The sequence below is a fragment of the Lutra lutra genome, chromosome 11, assembly GCF_902655055.1.
Source record: "Lutra lutra chromosome 11, mLutLut1.2, whole genome shotgun sequence".
Taxonomy (NCBI): Eukaryota; Metazoa; Chordata; class Mammalia; order Carnivora; family Mustelidae; genus Lutra; species Lutra lutra.
In genome coordinates, this window is record NC_062288.1 from 69616911 (window position 1) to 69618688 (window position 1778).

A 1778-nucleotide genomic window follows, 5' to 3' on the forward strand; every position below is an offset into this window, starting at 1 on the left:
TTTATTTCTTCTTGTTTCAGTTTTGATGATGTTTCTAGGAACTTATCCAATTCTTCTGCATTGTCTATTTGTTGGCATATAGTTTTTCATAATACTCTCTTACAGTTGTTTTTCTGTGGTGTTTTTTACCTCTCCATTGTGATTTTATTTAATTGCATACTTTCTTTTTTTTTCTTAATATGTATGGCTAGAAGTGTATCAATTTTAATAATTTTTTTTTCAAAGAATCAGTTCCTGGTTTCATTGACCTGATCTATTGTTTTATGTTTTCTTTTGTTTAGTTTCTGTATCATTTATTTCTGCTCTAATCTTTGTTATTTCCTTCCTTCTGCTGGTTTTAGTTTTTTTTTTTTTTTTTTTTTTTTTTTTTTTTTTTTTTAACAGCTCAAAAGCCTCACATTTATTACCAAACCAACCGACTGGTGCAGAGCTATAGTAACAGAAAAATCTTTCGCTGATAAATGGTATCTATTGGCCAGGCAGAAAGGTGTTTACAGGGGGACGGAATAGAACACATGATCTTCAGTAGCTTAATTAAATACGTGGTGCCCATTAGGTGTGACATCACGTGATGTGGGACGCCTTAGAGACCCAGCTTGGTTCTCCTCCAGTGCCTCCTCTTGGAGTTGTACCTGATTTTATTACCAGTTTTCATCCGAATCCACTGGGGAATGGGACGATTCTGCTTTTGTTTCTTGGCCAGGAACCGCTTGATCCTGAAAGTCTTGTGAGAAGACATGGTCAATTAACAGCGAGCGGCACACAGCAGGATGGCGGCGAAAAAGAGCTGGTTTTAGGTTTTATTTGATGTTCTTTTTCTAGCTCCTTTTGGTGTAAGGCTAAGTTGTTTATTTGACATTTTTCTTACTTCTTGAGGTAACCCTGTATTGCTGTATACTTCCTTCTTAGAACCACTTTTCTTGTATCCCAAAGGCTTTGGGCTGTTGTGTTTTCATTTTCATTTGTTTCCATGTACTTTTTTTTCTTCTTTTTTTTTTAATCTGATTGTCCCAGTCACTGTTTAGTAGTGTGTTTGTGACCTTTCCAGTTTTTTTTTTTTTTTTTTATTCTGGTTAACATCTAGTTTCATAATATGGTCAGAAGAGATGGGTAGTAAAACTTCAGTCTTTTTTAATTTGTTGGGGTTTGTTTTATGACCTAATATGTGACTTATTCTAAAGAATGTTCCATGTACACTTGAAAAGAATGTGTATTCTGCTCTTTTAGGGTGGAGTGTTCTTGAATATATCTGTTAAGTCCATTCAGTACAGTGTGTCATTCAAAGCTATTATTTCTTTGTTTATTTTCTGTTTAGTTGACCTATCCAGTGATGTAAGTGAGGTTTTAAGTCCCCTACCATTATTTTATTATAGTTTTTTTAAAAAAATTCATTTATGTTTATTATTAATTGTTTTATATATTTGGATGCTCCCTTATTGGGTGCATAAATATTTATGTATTATGTCTTCTTGCTGGATTGTCCCCTTTATTATTATATAGTCTCCTTTGTCTCTTGTCAAAGTCTTTGTTTTAAGTCTGTGTTGTCTGATATCAGTATTGCTATCCTGGCTTTCTTTTGACATCTATTTGTGTGGTAAATATTTCTCCATCCCCTTACTTTTTTTTTTTTTTTTAAAGATTTTATTTATTTATTTGACAGAGAGAGATCACAAGCAGGCAGAGAGGCAGGCAGAGAGACAGGAGGAAGCAGGCTCCCTGCTGAGCAGAGAGCCCGATGCGGGACTCGATCCCAGGACTCTGAGATCATGACCTGAGCC

General features: G+C 34.8%; 1 protein-coding gene across 1 annotated transcript; it reads right to left on the minus strand.

The window, feature by feature from the left end:
- Positions 1 to 382: 382 nt before the first annotated feature.
- Positions 383 to 787, minus strand: LOC125080884 (60S ribosomal protein L39). Its single transcript, XM_047695064.1, has one exon. The coding sequence runs from the start codon at positions 737 to 739 to the stop codon at positions 584 to 586; it is 156 nt and encodes a 51-aa protein (XP_047551020.1). The 5' UTR covers positions 740 to 787; the 3' UTR covers positions 383 to 583.
- Positions 788 to 1778: the final 991 nt, after the last annotated feature.